The 22,388-nt window shown below is 36.8% G+C and overlaps 1 protein-coding gene across 1 annotated transcript in view; it reads right to left on the minus strand.

The window, feature by feature from the left end:
- The window catches only part of NCAM2 (neural cell adhesion molecule 2), a 281,382-nt gene that overhangs the window by 125,470 nt on the left and 133,524 nt on the right, over positions 1 to 22,388 (minus strand). Inside the window, exon 9 of the mRNA XM_020996054.2 lies at positions 6,388 to 6,538. Within this exon, the coding sequence (XP_020851713.1) occupies positions 6,388 to 6,538 (151 nt within the window). The remainder of the gene's footprint in view (positions 1 to 6,387; positions 6,539 to 22,388) is intronic.

Below are 22,388 nucleotides of genomic sequence, written 5' to 3' on the forward strand. Positions count from 1 at the left end.
ATAAAAAGGTAAGAATAAAGGTGGAATAAGACTTCTATAACACAAATTATACTATAAATCAGAAATCCTCAAAAGTATTTAGTACTTGTTAAAAGGTAAAAAAAGAAAAAATAGATCAGTAGAACAGCTCAGCTAAGTAAGAATAGGAAACATACTCAATAACTCCTTGATAAATCTGAGAATATAAATTACTTAGAGGAAGAACTTTCTGTTTGACAAGAATTGCCAAGAAAACTGTAAAGCAGTTTCCAGATATTAGTTTAGACTAATAGTTTATAACATACAAAAATAATATCTACATGGATACATATTATGAATCTTAAAGATGGCTAGGTGGTAAGTTCCTAACTAAACTCAGAAGAGGAAATCACAAACAATAAAATAGATAATACTGATTATATGACACTGAAAAGCTTTCATGGGACAACGAGAATAGGATAAGAAAAGAAATTGTCAGTTGGGAAAAAAATCTTTGCATCACACATAAGGGTCTGACACTCAAGCTATATGGGGACTTAACATATTAAGTCCAAGAACAATTTCCCAGTGGATAAGTGGTCATAGGATATGAACAAACAGTCCTCAAGAGAAGAATTACAAATGATTAACCAACACCTGCAATGATTGCAAACCCCTAACAGTAAGAGAAATGCTAATCAAAACAGCTCTTGAATTTTTACCTCATACACAGCAAGTTTGAAAAGATGTCAAAAGATAGGAATTACCAATGTTGGAGGGACTATGGGGAAGAACTAGCATTTAATTAAGTTCCTATTATGTGCCAGGGAGATACAAAGGGAGCTCTCGGGGAGCTGGTAGTCTAATAGGACAGACAACATGCAAGCAACTATGTACAACAAGAAATATACAGGACAAATGGGAGGTAAACAACAGAGGGAAGGCACTGGTATTAAGGGGGATTGAGAATGGCTTCTTGGAGAAGGTGGGATTTTAACTGACTTGAAGCGAACCAATGAAGCTACAAAGTAGAGATGAAAAGGGAGAGAAGAGAATTCCAGGCATGGAATTCTAATGAAAATGCCTGGACTGGTAAGGGGATGGAGTGTCTTGTGTGATGGACAATAAGGAGGCCAGTGTACCTGGAAGGGGCAATATAAGGTCTAAGAAGTCTGGACAGACAGGAAGAGACAAGGTTATAGAGGGCTTTAAAAGACAAACATAGGGCTTTATATTCAATCCTAGAGGCAATTAGAGGCACAGGAGCTGATTAAATTGAGGGCGGTGGGGGAGCACATAGTCAGACTTGCACTTTAGTAAAAGCAACTTGACAGCTGAGTGGAGGAAGGATCAGAGGCAGAGATACCAACATGGCTATTGCAATAGTCCAGGCATGATGTAATGAGGGTCTGTAGCAGGGTGGTGGCAGTGTCAGAAGAGAGAAAGGGGTATGTAATAGAAATGCTATAAATGTAGAAATGTCAAGAGTTGGCAATTGATTAAATGTGCGGGGTGTGTGTGGGAGAGAGTAAGGAATCAAAGATGACACCTGGGTTATGATCATGGGTGACTGGAAGAAGACACCACAGTAGTACAGAAATTAGGAAGAGAAGAGGGAAAGACAAATCCTATTTTGGACATGCTGAGTTGAAGATATCTCTGAGACACACAACTGGAGATGTCTAATAGACATCTGGAGATGTAACACTAGCGATTAAGAGAAAGATCAGGGCTGCATAAATAAAGCTAAGATGCATCTTCATAGAGATTATAGTTGAATTCATGGGAATTGCATAAGAAATGCTGTTAACCTGAAATTTATATTCAGAGGGCAATACAATTGTGTTGGAAAATTAACTCCTCTTGTGATAGAGACTGTTGCTATTATGGTTTAAAAAACTGTCAAGTAATTAATTGTGTATATTTTGTGTAAAATGAATGATAGTGATGTAATTACTTAGAGTTTAGGAAAGTACCACAGATTTGGTAAATGTCTGAGAAGTTCTTTGGGGTCTTGCTAGATTTTCAGTCCCCTGGATCTTTGGCCTTGTTTGAGGTCATAAATATCATAAACTTTGTGAGAGTTGCTGAAAGAATGTTGTAAAGTTCTAAAATAGTGAAGCTAACGAGAAATTAGAATCTCTCATAGCTGAAGTAGAGGAGTTTACAAATTTATTTTATAAAAAGTGATTTTTACTTGATAGACTGGCCATTGCTTATGAAAAATATGAAAGTACACCTGGAATAGTACGTATTGAAGTTACATCTTTAAGCCAACTTAGTATCAATTGATCCCATATTTATGGATTTTATTTTTCTTAATTTCTAATGATTGATTTCTGCGCCAAGAAACACTTAAATTAGAGAGGATGAATCATATAAGGTTTGTATTTGTTTATTGTTAACTGTTATTGTACAATATGAGAAAAAAAATAATAATAGTTGTACCTAGCCCAAATATCTGAGGTAAAATCTCTTGGTACCGTAATTTGATATTGTTCTGACTTTTGATTTGAGGTATGAGTGAATTGTCATTGAGCCAATAATTCACCATTTAAGGGAAATGCCAGGTACTTCTCAAAGAGAGTATGATTTGAGAACTACTATAGGTGGATGTCTGTGCCTGGAAAGGTTGAAAGGACAATCTTGTAAATGTCATGGTAGGATCATCTTGATTCAGTTTCCCCATTGTGTTATTTCTTTTCTGAATAGAATATTTTCCCACCTGATTGATTCTGAGACTAGCTATGTAACCTGTGAACAACGTGGAACTTTGTTGTATGAGTGGCTGTTCCAAAATAAAGGTTAACTGTGACTCTTACCTGGAATCAAATAGACTTAAAGAAGCTTTATCCTGTTATGCTTATGTCAGGTCAGTCTTGATAACCATTTCCATGTAGCAAATTTCTATAACAAGGGCAGGTGAACTGTAAAAGTTTTTATATGATGAATCCTGTTGCAATATTCAGTATCTCTGAGTTACTCTAATAAGATGCAGGTATGAAAGATCTTACTTTTTTAATTTTACTGTTCTGAATTTGTGGTCATTAATAGTAATATATTCATGTATAAGATTAGGACCTTAAAGTACTTTGTTCTTTCTGGATATTTGAAGATAGTCTATATCCTCAAAGGGTATACAGGACTATTAGGACAAAAATGTGGTATGACAAAGATGTAAAAGTTTTAAATTTTAATGGAGTAGTAAATTTCACTTTGAGAAAGGAACAAGATTAGATTGTTCTCTCAAGGAAGTAATATATATATGTGTATGTGTGAGTGTGTATATATATATATATATATACACACACATACATATATATATGCTTATTTTATGAATAAATAGTTTATAAGGATTGTATCCCCTTTTAAGTTATTCATGCTTCTTAAACCATTATTTTAAATGACTTAAATCAAACCCACTATTTCACTGTCAAATTAATAATAGCAAACTTAAAATGTGCCAAAATTCTACATTTTCTTTCTTCTGTTTCAGTCCATTTTCTCTCCATAATTTTCATGAGTATCATCATCACATAACTCATTTTATAAAGTGATGTGCACAGTGTCACTTACTAGTTGTGTGACCCTGGCAAGTCACTTAACCCTGTTTGCCTCAGTTTCCTCATGTGTAAAGGAGCTGAAAAAGGAAAAGGCAAGCCACTCTGGTATCCTTTCCAAGAAAACCCCAAATGAGGTAATGAAGTCAGACATGGCTAAAATGAATGTCAATTACACACAAATGATCTATCTATTTATCTCTCTGTCTGTCTATCTACCTTGTTTCGTACATAGTTGTTTGCATGTTGTCTCTCATTAGTCAGAGTACGAATCCTTGAAGGCAGGAACTGTTTTTGTCTATCTTTGTATCCCCAGTGCTTAGCTGAAGTACCTGGCACACAGTTAGGCATTTAATAAAATGCTTGTTGACCTGACTTTATGTTCTGATGAAGTTTAATATCATCCTCCTAGTAGTCCTAATTTAAGTTACTGAATCTTCTTCTATTAATGAAGAAAAGGAAAATCATTCCTTTTGTGTGTAAGATCAAATTACTTGGCTCCCACCTGATTAATATTTTATACTGAGTACTTTCTTTCATGCCCCTTCCCCATTAGGGAAATTCCTTAATGTGAGCCATCATCTAATTTATTATAATTAAATTTGTCTCTGGAGTGATGGGGTGGAAGATTTAACAATCTAATAATTTTGAGAACAGGGAGTCTAGCTCCACTTATTACATTTAGGCTCCTCTAGGACTGAATTAAATTGCATGTTTGTATCACCTTAGTGGAAAAGAAACTGGCACAGGACCTTAGCCCCGTGGGCCCACTAGGGCCTCGGGTACACTAAGGTCCACAGAGAATAAGCTTTACAGCTAGTTAGTGGGTACATCTAGGATTGTTACGACCATATCCTTTCTCAGTTTATCTTCTTCCTGTTGTCATGCCCTTGTGGTTCTTATGGTTGTGATAATAAACAATATGACCTAATCTGTCATGACATTGATCTTCATGCTTCCATTATAGTACTGGGCACTGAAAGGAGTTAAGGGAAAAAATATTTATTTCTCTTCACATTTAGTAGCTTATTTTATGAATAAATAGTTTATAAGGATTGTATCCTCTTTTAAGTTATTCATGTATCTTAAACCATTATTTTAAATGACTTAAATCAAACCGCTATTTCACTGTCAAATTAATAATAGCAAACTTAAAATGTGCCAAAATTCTACATTTTCTTTCTTCTGTTTCAGTCCATATTCTCTCCATAATTTTCATGAGTATCATCATCACATAACTCATTTTATAAACCGATGTACACAGTTTTTCAATATTTTCAAAACTGACAATTCTAATCCATAACAACACATTAAATCAAGAGATATAACATTATATATACTCTTTTATCTTTATAAAGACTTTTACCATGTTAATGTATTAAGTACTAATTTTGTTACTAATTATTCTTGATTTTAACTTTGCTAATATATTACATATTATATCTCTATTCCAATTTGGGATGTGAAAGTATAAAACAAAAAAGAAAATCGAGCATTTAAAATTAGGTTAAGCTTGTTTCAGTTTTATATTTCTATAGCTATGCTTTCTGATATGAAGAGAAAGTGCATTTTAGGATATTTGTTAGTGTAAAAGGTGAGGAGGGGCAATAAATTGGAATAATGAGCTAAACCTACACCCTAACCATTTCCAGTGGCTCATGTTTTGGCTGGAGGTTTTCCTATGGAGCAGAGATTGAGCTTTGGCCACTTCTGAAAGGAAGCGGCCAGAATACACGAATCATCAAAAGTGGCCAAAGTACAGGTTTAACTTAATGCATGATGCATGGATTTGTTCCCTGTAAGCCTGCCACAAGCATATGCCATGTGAGGAGTGCCAATCCATCTCCCCTTATGGTAAAAAAGTATGAAAATCTGAAAAGATAATATTAAGACAAAAACATACCAAACAAATTAAATTCTTTCTCCCTAACACCCCCCCACTAGAGTTTAAAAACGTTTAAAAGTATTTAAATACGTCACAATAGGAAGCGTAATTTAAAATTGTTTAATAAAAACTTTTTTAATGCCTTTAGGCACCAACAAAATTGGGTTCTTCTGAATAATAAAATTATGCCCCAAATTCTGAGCAGACTCCATAGACTTAAAAGTCTAGAATCACACATTTTGACATTTATTGTCATTACACTTTCATTTATCTTTCTATCAAATAAAGATCAATAGCCATTCTGATGTTTGCCAAACCTTTCACTTACTCTTAGCTTTCACACTTCCAAAATCTCACATTATGTTTAAGTCGATTTACATTAGTTAAAAACATCAAAACACTTCCTAGTTTTTCCTTTTCCAGATTACAGATGTTCATTTCATTACTTTTTTTTGGTAATATTACTTAATACTTAACCAAATTAAGTATTAAAACTTCAAAATATAGTTGATGAGTAAAATAAATGGATTTTTTTCTTTGTATTAATGTTTCCGTCATATTTCCCAAATAAATTTTAAATGTTTTACATAAACAATAATATTATTCAAAGGAGTTTAAATCAAATAGAACAGAGTCAAAAGGATTAGAAAAAGACAGATTCTAAAATAGAGAAATGGTTAAGTAACCACTAAAACTTAAAACTGTTCCAGTTCAATTCAAGATCTAAAATGAAAACTACAAAGTATTTTTACCCTAATTCTCAGTGAAAAAACTTAGGGGAGGGAGAAGAGCCTCTAAAATATGTAATATTTGAATATCAAAATATATCCATTAGATGTCTCTACTTACTAATTTGAAAGAATATTTTCCTTTACTATGCTATATTATGAAAATTACTAATATTTAATTTTTTACTCAAAACTTATTTCTATTTCTAAATTTAATTTGTGTTTTAAAAAAAGATACAAAATGTGAGTAACTTACATTCAATATCAAGGTACATGCTTTTTTGGTGCCCACCAATTCTACTTGCCGCTTCACAGTCATATCTCCCTGAATCTGACAACTTCACATCTTTAATGTGCAGTAACGATCTTCCATGTTGCCCTTTGACTTCAATATGGCCATCTGGGCTCTGTTTACATAGGTTCAGGAAAAAGAAAGATATTATGCTTGCTTTTTATAATTATGAATGAACTTATGGCATTCAGCACAAAATGACTTAATAATCTAATGAATTTAACAAAAGTAAAATTTTACCAATACATTTTATAACATCATTGCAAAATAAACATTTTGCAAAAATTACATAAATGAATATATTTCTACATCTTAACTCTTGGGAATTAATATAACTTAAAAATATTCAAACATGGAATGGATTAATATCTGTTTAGTTATACTTCTGTGAAAGGGTAAAGCAATTTATCAGTAATTTGAGCTCTGTGGTTATAACATAGTAAAAATTACTAAAATTTTATTTCATCAGCATTAGGGAATTCTAGCACAAAACTTTTCCCACTGATGCAGACTGGAAACTCAACTGAAACTAAAAGTCATATTTTTCCCCACTATTCTACCCCACTTCTCTTCACCTAGCCCAGATCACTATTTTTACCCTCTTTTCCCCCTTTTTTTTAATCTTTCCTTTATGATCTACTCTCTGGAGTTGAAATTTGATTATTTGTGATTATTCCCTCCTCAGCTTGCTCTCCCTCTTAACCCTACCTTTTCTCAGTCTCCACCAATTTTCATGTTCAGTTTCAATGTAGTCTTACACCAAACACTCTCTCTCTCTCTCCTCTCTCTCTCTCTCTCTCTCTCTCTCTCTCTCTCTCTCTCTCTCTCCCTCTCTCTCTCTCTCTCAGTATGTGTGTGTGTTTACATGTGTTCAACTTTCCTTTGTCTAGTTCAGATTAAAGGTGAGGTATAAAGTAAGTTCCTCTCAATATTTTCCCTAGCATAATTCTTTTTCCTTTCTCTCTTTTTCACACTACTAAAATAGAGTAAAATTATATCCAAGTCCTGTATTTGTCTTTCTTGGTTCCATCTTTGACCTTTAAAGATAGTGGGATTCTGAATGGAATGCCTCTTTTCCTATCAGCATGTAAGTAGTTCATCATTGTGTAACAACTTCTAATTGCTCAAATGTGTATTTCTCTTGTCTCCTAAGCTGGAGTTTCAAAGATTCTACCCAGCTCTTATCTTTTCACTAGGATGTTATAATAATTATTAAGGGTCAATTTTTCCCTTCTGTGTCATATTCAGTTTTTCATGGCAAATTATTTTTGCTTGCTATCTTTTACCTTTCAACACATCATATTCTAAAATTTCCTTTCCTTTGTAGTAGTTGTAACATTGTCTTGTGATTTTTTAAAAAATAATTTAACTCTTTCTTCCTGACTGCTTGCAGTACTATTTTTTTAAACATGAAAGCTCTGAATTTTAGTGACTACATTATTGGATAGCTCCAATTTGGGGTTTATTTCAGGAGGCAATTAGTAGATTTTTTTTTTCTATTCTCAATTTGCTCTCTCTGGTTCCAATGGTTCTAGGTAATTTATTCTCATGATTTCATGAAATAGGGCATGTAGGTTTTTTAATGTAGTCATGGCTTTCAGAGAGTCTGATGATTCTTAAATTTACTTTTCAGTTCCTATTTTCCAGGTCAGTAATTTTTCTATTTATTAGATATTTTTACTTTGTTCCACTATTTCTTGCTGTTTCATGGAACTGTTGAATTTTACTTGTTACATTAAAATTTTCAGGTAGTCTATTACTAAGGTATGGATTTCCACGTTCTATTTTAAACTATTTATTTAGCTTCCAAACTTTTTCTTCAAGCACTCTAATTTCATTTTTATCTTTTTTCTTCATTTCTACCCTTATGAATTCTTGTAATTAACACTATTCTTTTCTTTGAGGTTTATTTGTACATGTTGTGAAATTACTCTTTACCTCTTGGGTTTACCTTAACCTGCAGTATTTCTTCATCGTGTTTCATGTTTTCTTCTGTTTTGCCACATCTCCAACCTCAGTTTCTGGTTTGCTACTTTATTCTAGGTCAGTTCTCAGTCCCAGCCCCCATGTATGGATAGGATGGGCTGACTCTGGTTTTATCCCGTTTGTAGTTTGGATGATGCGCTGCAGTTTACCCTTTGTAACAACTGCCAAGTGTTGGCTTCTACACTTGTCTCTCCTTCTTTCACAACCCGCCACCCACTAGATAATATAGGCAGTATTTGTCTCAGGCCTTTTTGAAGACCCAAGTAATTAGGCTGTGCTTATGATCACTCTGAGGTATCTACTACTCCACTCAGTTCCAGTGCTGCCTGTGCCAAGATCCTGTTGTCTTTAGTCTCTGATTATCAAGAATCATTCTGTCATCCACTTTCCCTACAGTGCCCCCACTCAGAGACTTTTAGGCTGGCTTCACCCTTCCTGAGAGCACTTGTAGACCTTCTGTTCTATAAGAATGGTTTGATTTTAGCTTCCTTGGCTTGCCTCTACTCAAAACTTCTGTAGGCTTCAGGTCATTTATTGGGTCTCATAACTGGTTTTTGCATCCCCTGTCACAACCCATTCCCTGCACATTTTGAGGAGGATGCAAGTTCAAATCTTGGTTCTACTCTTTGCTACTTGTGTGGCCTTGTTTGACTTCCTGTACCTATCTGGGCTTCAAATTTTATTTTCTGTAAAATGAGGGGGTTGAATTAGATTACCGCCAAGGTCCATTCCATTACTAAATTCTATGATCTTTTAACCTTGCCTACAATTTGTTATGACATATTTTTCTCAGTAACTATCTTTCAAAGAAAGAGGTCTTTCCTTAAAATGCATTGAACATATTGTATTAAAATATACTTTAATTAATTTGGGGAAATTTGAATTCAAGGATAAACATAAAACTATACATTAAGATAATTTGCATAGAGAATTTACTCCAATAAATCTTAATTATTCAAAGAGAAAAAGCAAGTGCACAGAATGGAGATAGTATCAGAGCTCATGAGAGGAAAAAAATACCTATATATACAGCAGACTGAAAATCAGAGAAAGAAGTACAGGCTGCAACTTATAAGAAAGGAATGTTTGAGAATACAGAACAGAGCAATAAAGATATTTTTAAGGATAAACTGACATTTTTGAGTCGCCCTAGTTATCAGGGTTCTAGACATTGCCACAGTTCTATGATTTAGGAGGCAGGCACACTTCAGAGAATAGAGAAGGACTCAGAAGGTGCTGGCAAGAATATACTTGTCACTGACCTTGAGATACAGTTAAATGTTCAATCCTTTGAGGAATTCTGTGCCTAAAGGTCAGCAGTCAATTCATAAGACTCCCTAGAAAATGCATACATACACATACACACACACACACACACACACACACACACACACACACACACCCCTCCCTATAAGGTAACACAAAACAAAAACACACAGAAAAAGCCACAAACATAACTCAAGGGCTAGCACTTCACTCTCTGGAATGATATGAATGGATTTTTTTAAAAAAAATCACTTTCTTTTGTCCTGTTATGCCCATGCCCAGACTTTAGTCTGGATAATCTCAGGAGATAGCTCATGTTATGTTTCATAAATATGGGTGGAAGAACCTCCAGGACCTATATGAACACTCAAAGTTACAGATACAGGATACAGATACAAGGATATAGAGCAACCTTTATTTAGATCTACAGAGTATGCAGAAAGTGCAAAAGATTCACTAAAATCCATAAAGATCAGCAGAATAACCAACACGTATATAGCATCTACTGCGTGCCAAGCACTGTGCTAAGTGTTTACAAATACCTTATTTGATCCTCACAAAAACTCTGGAAATAGGTATTATTACTATACTCATTTTACAGATGAATAAACTGATATAAACAGAGGTTAAGTGACTTGCCCAGGGTCATACAAGTATTACATATATGAGGCTGGATTTGAACAAAGGTCTTCCTGATTCTAAGCTTTGTGTTCTATCCACTGTACCACCTAGCTGCCCTCAATCTAGTCCTCTGTCTTCTCCAGTGAGTTTCATATCCAAGAGGACACATGAAGTACTCACCAGGAACAAATATCCACTGTGCGTGTGTGTGTGTGTGTGTGTGTGTGTGTGTGTGTGTGTGTGTGTGTGCATAAAAGATTTTATTCCAGGATCTGAAGGACTGGTATATAAAAGAGGAACTGGACTTGTTCTGTCTGGCCATAAGAGGGCAGAACAAGGGGTCCTGGGTGGCTCTTGTGGGGAAAGGAATTTCAGTTTGATGTCAGTAAAATTTCCTAACAATTAGAAATGTCCAAAAATGCCTTGAGAGATAGTGTATCTCTTCTTTGTAGGTCTTCAAGTTGAACCTGGATGACTACTTATCAGATATAGTGAGAATTCTTTTTAAATATAGTGAGGATTCCTTTTAATGTTATAAGTCCTGGTTGGACTACACAGCTCTCCAAGTCTTTTCCAATTCTGTAATTCTGAGTAATGGTGGAGGAGGAGGTCAAGATCCCTAGTTCCTGGTCTTTCTGGCATTAGAAGCCATATGCTCTTTAACTGTCTTTCACCAAGATGAATACTATTTAGGAAATTGCCTGTTGTAGACAAAAGGCTACATCCTTAAACTAAGATTTGGGCAATTCCCTTCCCAGCCATTTAGATAAGCACATGTCTGCTTTATCATGTGTTTTTGACATTAGAGGCTCTTGGTGGTACTGAGGGGGAAGGAATCTCTGCTTCCCACCTGCTATACTCTCCGGATTCCTATAGAGCAAAACTAGAAAATAAAGAAGGACTGAGTAGGTCTTTTTTTTCCTCCCTCTTTGTAGGCCAGCACAAAGTGGGTAACTTCACCTGCCCTTCCAAGAGTCTAGGCTAACCAAATCATCTTGGCTACTCATAAGTGAAATAAGTTTTCATATGTGAAGAATCCTCCATGAGACATTAAGAAGCACGTCCAGATCTTTTGGAATGAAGAACATCATCTGTCATTACATAACAAAGCAATCTAGATGAAACTTTGGCGGCCTCTTTCTGGGCTATTAGTTTTAAACTTCATTTTTCTAACCACTGGAGCTGCTGCTGCTATTGAGGACCTGGTGTGGTTTGGAAAGAAGATAGGCAGGTGATAGCAGCAATGATTTTAAGGGGGCTATTGAGGGGCTTTTTTCAATTACATACTTTCATAAACTCTACCACTTTACTACAAAACACAGAGAACATAGTGAAAGGAAGGGCTGGATTTACAGGATAGGCCTGACATACCTATATTGTGGCTGCTGAAGGCCTCTGATTATTATCTACTTCACTAGCTGCTAGTTGTAAGCTTTTTTTTGGCTCTTTTGAATGTCCACAACTATGAATGTGGCCAAGATTGGGCCTTTGCTATTCTTCTGTTTTATTTTGTTTTCCTTCCCACTTCTAACCTCATGTTTTTCTCTCCCACTCCCCCCACCCACCCTCCTCTCCTCTTCTCCAGGGGATTACCTTGGGAGTAATTTATTTTCTTTATCCTCTCTTAATTGTTTTTTTTTTTACTTCACTAGACTTATTTATTACTGTTTCTGAGATGGTTACATAATGAGGCATATTTCATTCTGCCTTTCAACTGGAAGACCTTTTCTTCTTATTCTGTGGGGCAACATTTAAGAGAACAGGATTGATAAAGATACTGCCAATAAAAGGCAGTTTGCCTGACAGTTAAAGTCCCTCATTTCTTTGAATGAAGAATCATTCAAAAGAAAGGAATGATTTAAATTTTTGTACTATGCTGAAAAATCTTTTCACTAAGTAGCTTCTGTAAATAATTAAATAAGGAAGTCCTGAAGCACAGAGGAGAGGGGAAAACGGAAACAAGAGAAGGAGAAACATTAGAGTAGTTATGAACATGTTTAAAAATACATCCATTTAAAGATTTTTTTGCTGATTGAGGAATTAAGAAAAATCACAGGTCAAAGATTCCAGGAAAGAAATAAGAAACTAAGGAGATGACCAGGGCAGTAATCTTGAAAATCTCAGCCTGAACAGCCGGCTTAGAAATGATATTTTGTTTTGTTTTTAAGGTAGCTAATTGAGAAAATGATTTATAGTTGACATTTCATAACTCAGAAGAAATGGTATCAGAAACACTAGCCAAAGAGATGTTTTAATTAGGCTTATGGCCTAAAGAAGAAATTGAAGAATATTACAACTCAGAAAGAAATGTTGATGGTTGTTTTAGGAAAAAAAAACCAAACTCTGATAAATGTTTCTTATCTGAGTCTAGATACTTATTATTATTATTATTATTTTGGGTGAGACAATTGGGGTTAAGTGACTTGCCCAGGGTCACAGAGCTAGTAAGTGTTAAGTGTCTGAGGCTGCATTTGAACTCAGGTCTTCCTGACTCCAGGGCTGATGCTCTATCCACTGTGCCACCTAGCTGCCCTGATACTTATTTTTTTAAAATTTTGTTCAAAGTGATATTTGTACTTGAATAACTTGTTATATAAATCATATAATTGTATTATAGTAAAAATGACTTTACTTAAGAAACATTTAAATCCAGTCTCTCTAAGCCCCATTCACCGGAAGAGAGACAGCTTTTATTCTTTCTAATACAGAGCTCTTGATCCCGTCTTCTCCAGAAAATACATCCTCAATCACACCTCCAATCTCTCCAGTCTTTAACTGTTGCCTATCTCCTCGTTACCTCCTTACTATCCCAAAGTACTTGAGTCTCTTCCATCTTTAGAAAACCTTCACTGCACCCTATCATTCTCTCAATTACTCATGCAACATCTCTTCTCCTTTTCTCAGCAAAATTCTTAGAAAAATCTGTCAGTGCTAACTGCCTCCATTTCCTCTCCTCTTATTGGCTTCTGACCTCATCACTTAACTGAAACTGCACCCCCAAATTATCAATGACTTTCCAACTGCAAATTTGATAGTCTTTTCTCAGTATCCATTTATCTTGCCCTCACTGCTATATGGATACTCTCTCCTCTCTCACTTTTCATAATGTTATTCTCTCCTGGTTCCTTCCTACTTATCGGACCATGCCTCGTCAGTCTCTTTTCCTAGATCTTCCTTCCTAATCACTCCATAATTCTGCGTGTTCCCCAAGGTTCTGTCCTAGGCCTTCTCTGTTTTCTCTCTTTAGTCTCTTTCTTTGTGACTTCACTAGTATCAATGGATTTAGTCATCACTTCAACACACATGACCTACATATCTATATATCTAGCCAAAGTCATTCCCAAGATTCATTCCCACATCAGCTGCTTATTGTATTTTCCAAACTGGATGTCCCAGAGACATCTCAAACATGACATGTCCAAAACAGACCTCATTATCTTTCCTCAAAATCCACTCTGCTTCAAAACTTCTCTATCTTTGTCTAAGAAGCCACCAACGTTGCAGCTTCCCCTTCTTCTACTCAAATTGCTACCAAGTCATGTCAAAAAGCATTTATTATACACCTGCTATGTGCCAGATACCATGCTAGGTGCTGGAGATACAAAGAAAAACAAATACAATCCCTGACTTCAAGGAGCTCATAAATGGGGAAGACAATATGCAAACAATTATGAACAGGCAAGGTAGGTATAAGTAATCTTAGAAAAAAGGCACAAGCATAAGGTAGACTGGAAAGGATTCTTGTGAGATTTTAATTGGGATTTGGAAGAAACCAGGGAAACCAAGGGGAGGAGAATTTCAGACATGGGGGAACCACAAGTGAAAATGTCCAGAGGAGCGAGATAGGGTGTTTGTGTGAGGAAGAACAGGTAGACCAGTGGACTTGGGGATTGTGGGGGAGGGGCACAGTGAAAAGTATAGGAAGACTGGAAAGTTATGAAGGGCAAAAGTTATAAAAGGCTTTAAAAGCCCTTTTTATTTTATAAAAATATAGAATATTATAAATATTTTATATATAAATATAATAGGTTATCTAAAGGTAAATATATAACATAAATAGAAAATATTATAAAAATATATTTTATAGTGGATTTTATATTTAATCACAGAGGCAACAGGGAAACAATGCAATTTAATGAACAGGTGAGTGATAGTCAGACTTGTGCTTCAGGAACATGACTTTGAGAGCTCAGGGAAGCTGAGCTCATACTCTTATCACCTCTTGCTAGATTATTGCAATAGCTTCTTAATTGTTCTTGCCTCAAGGTTTTCCACACTAAGTAGTCTTACTTAATTGCACATCGAATCATTTGACTCCTCTCAATAAACTCTAGTCCCTTCTTAGCGCCTTTAAGATAAAATATAAACTCCTTTATTTAGCTTTCCATACCCTTTATAACTGGAACCCAATCTATCTTTCCAACCTCACTGCACATTGCTGCCCCCTCCCCGACTCTGCTGTGATTCGTCACAGTGGCCTCTTCTCTGCTGTTCATACGTGACATGCCATTTCCTATCTCTGTGCCTTTGGCACTGACTGTTGTTTTTTTCCTGGAATGCACTCCCTTCTGACCTCTTCATCACAGAATCTCTCCCTTCCAGATGCAATTAAGCATTATCTTCTGAATGAGGCCTTTTATGATCCTTGCAATTGCTCATGTCCTTACTCCCTGTTTACATTGTATTTAACTGCCTTGTATTTCTTCACTTTATATTTACTCCACTTATACTTATACATGTACTTATTGCCTCTTCGAATAGTCAGTTAGTAAACATTTTCTAAGTGCCCATTATGTGCCAGGCACTGTGCTAAGTGCTGGGGATGCCAAGAAAGGCAAAAAAACAGTCCCTGCTCTCAAGGAACTCACAGCCTAATGGAATATAAGCTCCCGCGAAGGAGGAATTATCTCATTCTTTGTATTTGCATCTTCAGTGCCTAGCACAGGACATGCACATAGTAGGCACTTAAATGATTATATTTAATGATTGATCATTACCAACTCTTGATCTGAATTACCAACTATTTACTGATGACTTCCTCAAACCACCGCCATGATTCCTGTAGCTTTGGATGACTGCGTTAGGCATATGTTCTCTACATCCTTGAAATGCTTTATTTAACCATCTTCTTCTCCAGTTCATAAAGAAAAGGCAGCTTGAAAATTTATACTCTTCTATAGTATACTGAGCTTTTTTTTTCCATTACAGAGTTGAGGTAGCATTTCAAAAATTAGTCATAATGCTATCTCCTTATATAAAGTATTCAAAATAAGTGGTTCATAAAAAGACTTGGACTCTGAAAAGAGGAAGCAATAATTCACATATGTGTAGTGCTTTTCAAAAGTTTTCAAAGTCCTTTCACATCCATTTTTCATAGGATTCTCATAATAACAATGTGGGTAAGTACTATAGGCATTTTTATCTCCATTGGTTCAGAGAGATTAAGGCTTTTGTAAATGTTATACTTGAAAACTCATAAATTCATAAGCAAAGTAGTTGGCTAAAATTATACTTTTGTACATTTTTATTTTAGTTTTATGTGATGTTGCCATAATATATGAGCCATAAAGACCCATCAGGTCCTTAATCTGTGTCTCTGGCTCATCAAATTCTTTGCCTATAGGCATCAGAATATGAATTAACTGGTAGTCACAGGAGTTGTTGTCAGGTTCCAAAGAGCTAAGGTATGCAAAGTGCTTTGGAAATGTAAAAATGCTATGTAAATATCAACAAATGTCATCATCATCATCATCACTATCACCATTATCTTGTCATCTTTTTTATTGGGGTTGAGATAGAAAAAGGTCTGAGGAAAGTCATTATCTTGCTAATATGTTTGCTTACTTAATGGTCTGTGACTATTTATTCAGTTGGAAAGCATGGGTATTGGAATATGATTACCAACTGCAGACTCAGTGAAAGCATCAGGACAACTTCAGTGGCAGACAATGGGGATAACACATGTTTCATTCTGGTTTTATTCAGGCCTCACAGGGTACAGTATAAATCCTTCAATTAATCCATACAGCCTTGTTGTGTGGCATTATTTCATTTATGATTTGACTCCCTGAAGTCTAGGCCTTTATCCACAACCATGAATGATTACTTGTCCTCATGTGACAAAGGTATAAGAGTATAGCATTCTTGGCATGCACTTTATGTGGGGCGGAAGTAATTCATCAACTCAAGGACCCCTACCAAGGACAATGATTGTGAAGACTAGCCCATTGTCAGGTGCTAGCTGGCAGAAGTGACTTCATGTTTGATCACTGATTGAAACTTCTAAGTACCAAGAAGCTCCCATTACCCAATAACTGGTTTAGTCAACTTTGTTTAGGCAATGAATACAAGATTCTCCTGGTCATAATCAGTTTAGCAAACTTAATCACATTCCTCTTGTGATTGATAAGTGGGATCACAGTCTGTGCCATTGACTGATTGATTGCCTCTAAGGTCTCTCTTCCACTTGGTCCTGGTAAATCTGCCTAGTAACAGCGATCAGATATAAGGGCAGAGGCCCAGAGTTCTGAGCTCTTAATCAGGGTACAGATCCAGGGGTGTGCAGGAGCCAGCTTGAATCAACTGTTTACTTTTTAGCGCAAGCATTTATACCTCAGAAATCAGCAAACACTACAAATTAGGGTGTGATTTATTGTTCTGTTGATTGTCTAGACTTAAGAAAGTGATGGAGAAAATCTTCATAATGCATTGTGAGTATATATACACACACGTGTTTTTGTTTTTGTTTTTGTTTTTTTTCAGAGAGCCTGTTAATAAATGTTTGCCAGCATGCCACTGTACACATTTCACCACATGCCTCTCAGAGAGGATGACAAGGACCATTTTGTTTTCAGGAAGGAAGGAAGGAAAGGAGGGATGGACGGAGGGAGGGAAGAGGAAGGCAACAATTCCAGTTAATGGTTAACATTTTCATACCTAAACAGATCTGACACCTGAGATGTCAAATACATTATCTGTGGGCCTCCCAAATTAAAATGTAATGGGGAAATATTTAACAAAGTGAATAAAAATACAGTAAAACATAGATAATATTACATTTTGAAACTAAGTCCACATGTGGCCTGCAGGGATCCTTCTGTATGGATTAATGGCCACCATTTCTATTTGAGGTTGACATCACTACTCTACAAGTCCCAGTGATTCTGAATCCCTTAGGATCATATATATGTAGGATCATAGGATTCCACACTTCTCACCACCTTATTCCCATCCTCTTCAGTCCTCCCACCCCAAAGTCTCAACCAAATGCTACCTATTCCTTCCATTATACCCTCTGGAATGCCTGTTACATAGGCAACAAACTTGCCTTCATCTTCAATCTTTTCTGCTCCCACTCTTCACATCTTCTGGCAATCAGGGAGACCCAGCTTCCTCCTGATAGCACAGTTTCCCTCCCCACCCTTTCAGTACTGGCTGAACTTTCACAGCTTCCCCTCAGTTCACTGGTCAAGATAGGGGAATTATAATACCCCTTGCTCCCCAATGACATTCCCAGGTTCTCCCCCTACCTCTATCTCTCAGTAACCCTTCCTCCTTTTGAGATCTATACTATGCACATCTTCCACTCAATTAAAATCCTGGTAGTTGTTGTCTAGAGACTTCTAGGATGTTCTCCTTTCTTCCTCAAAAAGTGTAGTACCTAGCTGACACTCTCTGTTCCTCAACTCCTGCCCTCATTCTAGAGGACTCCAACATACATACTGAGTTTTCTTCAAAGACCCTAACCAGTCAGTTCCTCAACTTACTCACTTACCATGACTTATTCCACCTCACCTCTTTTCAGTCTTTTTCAGCTGTGTCCAATTTTTTGTGACCTCACTTAAGGTTTTCTTGGCAAGGATACTGGAGCGGTTTGCCATGTCCTTCTCCAGCTCATTTTACAAATGAGGAAACTGAGGCAACAGGGTTAAGTGACTTTCCCCAGGGTCATGCAGCAAGTAAGTATCTAAGGCCAGATTTGAACTCAGCAAGATGAGTCTTCCTGACTTCAGGCCCAGCACTCTATCCACTGAGACCCCTAGCTACTCCACCTCACCTCAGCCACATACAAAGATGGTTCTACCTTTTATTTTGCCATAAGCCATAAATGAGACATTGAGGGTACCACTGTCTTTCCAGTCCCCTAGGCTTGCAAGCTGAGTGTCATCCTTGACTCCTCAATATCTCTTAATCCCCAACATCCAATCTGTTGTCAAAGCCTATTGATTTCACCTTTAAAACATTTTTTCTTAATAAGCCCCCTTATCTCCTCTGATTTTCCCACTACCTTTGTGAGGACTCTCATCATCTAATGCTCAAACTGTTGCAATAGGTTGCTGGCTGATTTCACCATCACAAGTCTCTCTTCACTCTAATTCATGGTCTATTCAGTAGCCAAAGAGATTTTTTCTAAAGTGATGGCCCAACTATGTAACCCATTCCCACCCCCACCCCACCTCCACAGAAAACTTTAGTGGCTCCCAAGCACCTACAGAATCATATACAAAATACAAAATTCTCTCAGCATTCAAATACCTTATAACCTACCCCACTACCACCCCACCCCAACACCTTTCTAATCTTATACTTTACACTCCCCCCTCACCCCATATAGTTTTCCCTCCAGTTACACTGGCCTTTTTGATGTTCTAGGTACAAAATACTTGACCTTTTGGCTCTAGGCATTTCCTCTGGCTGTCTCCTTACCTCTACCTCCTGCTTCCCTGGCTTACAATAATTAATAATAATTAAGAGTTAACAGCATATAGTGTTTATTATGTGCCAGGCATGGTGCCATGTGCTTTACAATTATCATCTCTTTCGCAATTCCTCTTAATTCTAGTGCCTTCCCACTGGTAATTATTTCCTATTTATCACATATATGGCTTGTTTGTACAGACTTGTTTTTTTGCTGTCTCCCACATTAGACTGTAAACTCCTTAAGAGCTAGGACTGCTTTTGCCTTTATTTTTTCTCTAGTGCTTATTAGCACAATGCCTAGCACACAGTAGGAACTCAGTAAGTGCTTACTGACTGATTATCTCCATTTTACAGTTGAAGAAACTGAGGCAAACAGAAATTAAGTAACTTGCCTAGGGTCACACAGCTACTAAGTATCTAAGGTTGGATTTGAAATCAAGTCTACCTGATTCCAGGTCTAGTGCTTTATCCACTGAGCTACCCAGCTGTGTCCATGGTACCTGAACAGTCCTTCTATTTGTCACCGATGAGTAAGGTGGATAGTGTCTAAAACTCTTGCCCCTGGGGTTACAGTCCTACAAATACACAGAAGGATGGCACTGTGCTATTTGACCAAATGGAAAAAATGGTGGAGGGAGCCAACCTTTTCCACTTAATAACTCTGCAAGGGGATGGCTGTGCTACTAACCCTCTCAAAATTCAGGGATGTGAACATAGCTGAAGGATTTAGCCAAATAAACTCCCCTCAACAGAACAGGTCTAGCCAAATAAACTCCCCTCAACAGAACAGGTCAAGCAAGGGTGTAGATTGTGAGACTTGGCCTGTTGCTAGATCCAAGTTGACAGAAGTGGCTCCAAGTCTGACCACTGACTGTCTTGCCTATGTACCGGGAAGTTCCTTTGTACTTAATAACTGGTTTGGTCAACTTCACTTAGGCAATTAATGCAAGGCTCTCCAGATCACAATCAGTTTAGTAAAGTTCATCTAATCCATGTATGTAAAGTCAGCAAACTTTCTTAATCACAATGCTCTGATGATTGATAAGTGAGTTCACAATCTGGACTATCTACTGATTGAGTGCTCCTAAAGTCCCCCTTCCACTCGGTCCTTGGGAATCTGTCTAGCAACAGCAATTAGACATAAAGGCAGAGATCCAGAATTCTGGGCTCTCCACTGAGATACATATCCAGGAGTGTGCTGGAGCTCCAGCTTGAACCATCTCAGGAGAGCTGATTGTTAAATTTTCAGTGTAAGTATTTATACCTCAGAAATCAGCAAACACTACAAATAAGGGCTTTTATTGTTTTGTTGATTGTCTAGGCTTAAAAAAGTGGAGAAAATCTTAACAATGCAGATTAACTGTAGCAGTGTGTTGTGCATACATTCCCCCCCCCTCCATATTTACCAGTATTATTGTCTGGGCAAGCCCAGGTCACTTAACAGGAGGATGTCCTGAGGGGTCTTTTGGAATACATCTAAATTACCTAACTTGAAGGCTTCTCCATCACCTTGACCTTTCATTAAAAAACAAAACAACAAAACAACAAAATAAAAAATTTTTGCTAGTTCAAGACTGAGTAAGACACTTGGTGAGAGGCTTCCCCTAAATTTATATTGACCATGTAGTCAAGTCAATATTTCCCAAATCTTGAGCTCTATAGACTAGACCATAATTGGCAATGGCCATTTGCCCAATAATCATGAAACAGCTGTGGGGCTTAGTGATCTCCAGTGGTTTTTTGTTTTTATTATTATTATTATTATTATTTATTATTATTAGTGAGGCAATTGGGATTAAGTGACTTGTCCAGAGTCACACAGCTAGTGTGTATTATATTGGTTTTTTGTTTTTAAATAAAAAGGTTATAAAAATGTGTGGCTGGGACCTTTCACATACCTTAGCTTCAAGCTGCCCTATAAAGCTGAATGAAGCCAGCTATGGCCTCCCACATTTGCTCTTGTCTTGTGTTCCATTTTGACCATCCAATCCCTTTCCCAGTCATGGCTCTGAAGGGCAGTGGCAAACAGCAGTATTCCTGAGGGATTTTAGTTGCAACCTCTCAGGAAAGTCATTAATGCTCTTCTTGAGAACTCCTTTACGGAGCTGAGCTATCCCCAACTGTCTATACTGATGAACATGGCATACAGATATTGTACAGTCTGCCAACCTCTTTTGTATGATGAGTCTTAGAAGCACTTAGAAGCTTTTGCATCATAAAAATGTAAAGTTTTCCCTTAAATACAAGGAGTACAGAAGAGAGAAGGTGCTATTTCCAGAGAAATTAACTGTAAAACTTTCTGGAGTCAACAATAGAAAGCTATCTCAAAAAGAGAAAGAGGAAAGAATTGAATGGAAAAGGAATGAAGATGCATCAAGAACTGTTTTTTTATAGACAAATTTAGCAGGGTGTGTGTGTATGCGTGTGTGTGTGTGTGTGTGTGTGTTTTAAAACAAAGAAACATAAAATAAGCTTCCCTCTGCCCTCCTCTTCTTTTGATGGATTCCTGAAATAGAATAAATTGATCAGAAAATATTTTGATCAGGAAAAAAGAAAAAGAATGCTTGGGAAGAAGCCACAGAGATAATTTATACCCTGGGGGCAATTTCACTATCTTTTCAACACCTTTGCATATACAAATGAACTGCCAAAAGTCTCATATCCTTAGAAAGTAAGCATAAAGTGTAAAATAATTCAGTCACATCTGAAAAGGGCTTAACTTCTATGACGTGCCAGTACAGCCTGGGTAGGACACACCTGTACCATATTTCCTCTTCTAGCCAGCAAATTTGCTGAAGTCTAAAAAGGGACATATTCTGAAGATAACTATTAGATGCAGTATGCTTTTAAAGTCATTTGCATTTCTATTTACCACAGTATAAGAAGTCTACAAGTAGAAAAAAAAGCCCATTGTCTTCTGTTATTACTAAATGGTAAGACTGATAGTGTGAAAAATGATTTCCCTCAGTAATCTATGTCTTGGAGAGACTCAGAGCCCTCAGACCCCTTCTGCTCCAAAGTTCTTCAGAAGGACATTACTATCAGTAATGAGATTGCATCGAATCTTCTTATCCTGGTCAAACTCCAACCCAATCCTGAATTGATTTTATCATACTCAGTCGTGGGTGGAGACATATTTCTTCTGCCAATATAGCCCAAAGACTGGGGGTTTTACTAGTCTCTGCTGACCTAGATTAAGTGACCTAAGTAAATCACATACTCAAGACCTCATTTTAATATAACCCACCTCCCACTGTTTTAACCAATCAGAGTTGATTGGTATCCTTTGGGAACACCTACTCTTCTAAGTGCATAAAACCCTGTACCCTCAAATCCCAAATTGAGCCTCCTTAAGGGGAGTTTTGGACTGAACTCCCATGTAATGCACGTCA

Source organism: Phascolarctos cinereus, unplaced genomic scaffold (genome assembly GCF_003287225.1).
Source record: "Phascolarctos cinereus isolate Bilbo 61053 unplaced genomic scaffold, phaCin_HiC Scaffold_726;HRSCAF=1367, whole genome shotgun sequence".
Taxonomy (NCBI): Eukaryota; Metazoa; Chordata; class Mammalia; order Diprotodontia; family Phascolarctidae; genus Phascolarctos; species Phascolarctos cinereus.